This window comes from Chiloscyllium plagiosum, chromosome 33 (assembly GCF_004010195.1).
Source record: "Chiloscyllium plagiosum isolate BGI_BamShark_2017 chromosome 33, ASM401019v2, whole genome shotgun sequence".
Lineage (NCBI taxonomy): Eukaryota > Metazoa > Chordata > Chondrichthyes > Orectolobiformes > Hemiscylliidae > Chiloscyllium > Chiloscyllium plagiosum.
The window spans coordinates 40,656,276-40,661,302 of record NC_057742.1 but is presented as its reverse complement, the minus strand read 5'-3'; the positions used below and the strand labels follow the sequence as shown (position 1 = coordinate 40,661,302).

The window sequence follows — 5,027 nt, the reverse complement described above, 5'->3', positions numbered from 1 at the left end:
TTTTTTCTCTGCATATTTCCTTCTTAGTAATCCTCTCTTGTTCTTTAAAAGCTTCTAGTCCTCCGATTTCCCACTAATCTTTGCTATGTTATATTTTTTCTCTTTTAATTTCATATGTTTCTTAACTTCCCTCATCAGCCACGGCCACCCATGCCTCCTCCTAGGATCTTTCTTCCTTTTTGGAATGAACTGATCCTGCAACTTCTTCATTATACACAGAAATATCCGCCATTGTTCCTCCACAGTCATCCCTACTAAGGTATTGCACCGTTGAATGTTGGCCAGCTCCTCCCTCATAGCTCCATAGTTCCTTTTATTCAACAGAAATATTGTCACTTCCAATTGAATACAGGGAGAACTCTCCATTTGAATACAGAACTGGCTCGAAGGTAGAAGGTGGTGGTGGTGGAGGGTTGTTTTTCAGACTGGAGGCCTGTGACCAGTGGAGTTCCACAAGGATTGGATGCTGGATCCACGACTTTTCATCATTTATATAAATGATTTGGATGTGAGCATAAGAGGTACAGTTATTAAGTTTGCAGATGACACCAAAATTGGAGGTGTAATGGACAGCGAAGAAGGTTACCTCAGATTACAATGGGATCTTGATCAGATGCGCCAGTGAGCTGAGAAGTGGCAGTTGGAGTTTAATTTAGATAAATGTGAGGTGCTGCATTTTGAAAAGGCAAATCTTAGCAGAACTTATACACTTAGTGGTAAGGTCCTTGGGAGTGTTGCTGAACAGACACCTTGGAGTGCAGATTCACAGCTCCTTGAAAGTGGAGTCACAGGTAGATAGGATAGTGAAGAAGGCGTTTGGTATGCTTTCCTTTATTGGTCAGAGTATTGAGTACAGGTGTTGGGCGGTCATGTTGCGGCTGTACAGGACATTGGTTAGGCGACTTTTGGAATATTGTGTGCAATTCTGGTCTCCTTCCTTTTGGAAAGATGTGAAACTTGAAAGGGTTAAGAAAAGATTTACAAGGATATTGCCAAGGTTGAGCTATAGGGAGAAGTTGAATAGGCTGGGGCTATTTTCCCTGGAGTGTCGGAGGCTGAGGGGTGGCCTTATAGAGGTTTATAAAATCATGAAGGGCGTGGATAGGATAAATATACAAAATATTTTCCCTGGGATGGGGGAGTCCAGAACTAGAGGGCACAGGTTTAGGGTGAGAGGGGAAAGATATAAAAGAGACCTAAGGAGCAGCTTTTTCATGCAGACGGTGGTATTTGTATGGAATGAGCTGCGAGAGGAAGTGATGGAGGCTGATATAGTTGTAACATTTAAAAGGCATCTGGATGGGTATGTGAACAGGAAGGGTTTGGAGGGATATGGGCCAGGTGCTGGCAGGTGGGACTAGATTGGGTTGGGGTATCTGGTCTGTGTAGATGAGTTGGATCGGAGGGTCTGTTTCCGTGCTGTACATCCCTATGGCTATGACTATGACCTCATGAATATTTTTTCAAGTGTGACCATGTCTGACTCTTCAACAGAATTGGACATCTGAGTCCTCATTGCCACAAATGGTTGTGTGGGAGGAGGACCCAGAATACTGATTGCTTTAATTTCTCTCCCAGGCCATGGATTTTAGCAGTAACCTATGTAAGATTGTTCACTCTGTACAGCAGACCTCAATCTTGGAGGGTCTGTGAAGCTTGACACCCTCATCCAATATAGGGTAGTTATAGAAACAATTTATGGACAGCTTTGATGGGAATCTGATAGTCACTGTGACATTTATTGTGTCTAATTATGAAGACAGGTCCCTGGACTCAAAATTTTAACTCTGTTTTCTCTCCAAAGACACTACCAAGCCGACTGAGTTTCTCCACAAATTTCTGTTTTTGGTTGTTTCAGATCTTCAGCATCTCTAGTTCTTTGTTTATTTTGTTACAATACTTATGGCATTAGAATGAGTTTTTTCACCAACACAGATCGTTCTGATACAGAGCCGAGACATGCTCACCAGGGGAGCACCCCTAGATGGCAAATAGATGCTAACCATACGTGAAGCATCAGTGTGACCGTGCATTGAAAAGTCAATCTTGATTTGTTTAAGGACAGGCAGCTGGAAACACCACAGATCCATCCACTATAGTTTCATAGATACACACAATAGAATATTTGCTAATGTGGTAAAGCTCAAGAATTTGGTCAGACCTTCAAACCTCAATATTTTTAACTGAGATGTAACAGGATAGCAGACAGTAAATATGAACAGCCCACTGTGGAATGTTGCATTAGATTATTCTTGGCTCTTCATACAAAGAGTCTGTTGCAAAGTACATGACGCCGATTGAGAGATTATTTGAAAAAGTTTGTATTAAGAAACCACATTCAATCCACCTTGAAATGGAGGATTAGTATATAATTTGCCAATTACCTCTGTCTCTGTTAACTTATTAACAGGTGAAGCATGCATGGTTTGATGTGTAACCTAACAATATGTTTACTTCACTAGGGTGAACTCCACGTATCAAAGCTATTTCATCACCCTAATATATTACCATATAGAGCCACATTAATAGCCAACAATGAGATGTGGGTTGTGACTCCATTCATGGCCTATGGTAAGTTTGGTCTATCTAATACTGTAGTTATTTTTCTCACTTCCAAAAGACAACTTTGAAAAATGTTCTAGTTTTTCATGTTACTAACTGCTGTTGCTCCAGCACAGTATTTTGAGTAAGAAACAAGACTCAGCAGCACGGTGGCTCAGTGGTTAGCACTGCTGCTTCACAGCGCCAGGGATCCACGTTCGATTCCAGCCTTTGGTAACGGTCTGTGTGGAGTTGGCACATTCTCTCTGTGTCTGCGTGGGTTTTCTCTGGGTGCTCCGGTTTCCTCCCACAGTCCAAAGATGTGCAATTGACTACTCTAAATTGCCCATAGTGTTAGGTGCTTTAGGTGGGATACTCTGAGGGTTGGTGTGGACTTGTGGGCTGAAGGGCCTGTTTCCACACTGTAGGTATAGGATTGTTACACAGATTGGATGGGACCTAATAGTGGCCTTGATACTGGAGCATTGATCACTAAATTCTGGAATCTGGTGACAAATGTGACTCCTAGTTAGGCAGTTTCAATCCTGTTCCTGATGTATGTGAACTTACAGTAAAAAACTGCCTTTCATTCACAATGAAATTAAATGTGTTGTGCTTGTCTGGACAATGTAGAGGAAGCTTTACTCTATCTAACCCCCATGTTGTACTTTTCCTCAGAGTGTTTGATGAGGACAGTGTGGAGGGTACTTTACTCTGTACCTAATACCATGTTCCACCTGCCTTGGAAGAGTTTGATGCAGACAGCGTGGAGCGAACTTTATTTTGTATCTAGCCCTGTGCTATGTATGCAATGATTCCTTGAATATCATGCTAGCATTTTTCCATTCTTTTTAATGTGATAGGCATGTTTTAAATGAAACTTGGCAGAAAAAAGCTTTAAACATTCTCACTGAATCTAAAAGTTACAAATGAGGGTGATTGTATAGCGTTGAAATGATTGGATCCTGAATATTGAATGAATCAGGGCACTAGTTTGGTATGAGGGGTTATGACAGATTTTCATCCTTGTCTCAAACAGGTCAATTTACTAATTTTAATTATTTATTCCATCTAATTGCCAGGTTCTGCTAAAGATCTGATGAACACCCATTTCACAGATGGTCTGAATGAGCCCACAATTGCATACATCCTGCAGGGGGTGCTAAAGGCCTTGGTTTATATTCATAGAATGGGATATGTGCACAGGTAATATTACTGATAGCTCAGATTACAAAGCATGAAATAGAAATGCTGACGTTGGAAACACTTTCTAACAGCTGTATCCCATCCCTTAATGATTTTTAATATCTCTATCAAGCAGCTCTTTCCTCTTCATTATTCCAATAATACACATTCCCCAGCCCTACCCCTCCCACCTTCATTTCTGAAGTCTTTTTTCATATTTGTACTTCTGCCTGCCAAGCCACACTATCCAGCTCTGGTCCTCTCTGTTGGAAACTATGGTGTACAAAATTATGAACCCTGTCCAACTGAATGTGTTGATTCTCTTTTACATCCCTACTTTTTATGTTCTATATCTGTCTCTCAACCCTGTGTTTAACAGCATTTTGGGTTTTTTCACTTGAGGTTTTTTTTAATGTCTTGTGAGCCTAAATTCACAGATCCCTCTGCTATCCCATTATCCCGCTGGTATTTCTCATTCTTCCGAGCATCAAACATTTCATATGCCTTCCATCATCCTTAGCTGAGACACCAGCCATTGTGATTTCCTTTCAAAATATCTGCCTTCATTACATTGGCATTTGCAGCACAGAAGTAGGCAACTGTGTCTATGTTGTTCAGCAAAGATCTGACTACATCAGTCCTGGAGGCTATGGCAATATAGGTGAATATCTAAGAACAGCTTAAATGTTATGAGAGTTTCTGACTCAGCCATCTTTTCAGGCAGTGTCCCAGACACCTACCACCCACTGGGTGAAAATCTTTCTCCTCAACTCTCTTACCTTCTATGTCTTACCTTAAATCCATAACCCTTGGTGTTGACCCCTTTGCTAATGAAAAAAAGTGCCTTCCTATACACCTTGTCCGTGCCCCTCATAATCTTATACACCTCTATCAGATTCCCTGTCAATACAGGGAATCTGATAGGGAAGACAACCCCAGTTTATCCAATCTCTCCCCTAGCTCAGATTCTCCAGACCAGGCTGCATTCTGCACCATCTCGACTGCAATCCATCCTTCATGCAGTGTAGTGACCAGAAGCACATGCTGTACTCCAGTTGCAGCTTTTTGTACAGTTCCAACATAATCACCTTAGAACATAGAACATAGAACAATACAGCACAGAACAGGCCCTTCGGCCCATGATGTTGTGCCGAACATTTGTCCTAGCTTAAGCACCCATCCATGTACCTATCCAATTGCCGCTTAAAGGTCACCAAAGATTCTGACTCTACCACTCCCACAGGCAGCGCATTCCATGCCCACACCACTCTCTGGGTAAAGAACCCACCCCTGACATCCCC

The 5,027-nt window shown here is 41.8% G+C and overlaps 1 protein-coding gene across 3 annotated transcripts in view; it reads left to right on the top strand.

Annotated features, from left to right (window-relative positions):
• strada (STE20 related adaptor alpha) overlaps positions 1-5,027 on the top strand; it is a 138,337-nt gene that overhangs the window by 89,091 nt on the left and 44,219 nt on the right. For all 3 annotated transcript variants that reach the window (XM_043675351.1, XM_043675350.1, XM_043675352.1), the window contains 2 exons: positions 2,463-2,571; positions 3,624-3,747. In XM_043675351.1, the coding sequence (XP_043531286.1) occupies positions 2,463-2,571; positions 3,624-3,747 (233 nt within the window). The remainder of the gene's footprint in view (positions 1-2,462; positions 2,572-3,623; positions 3,748-5,027) is intronic.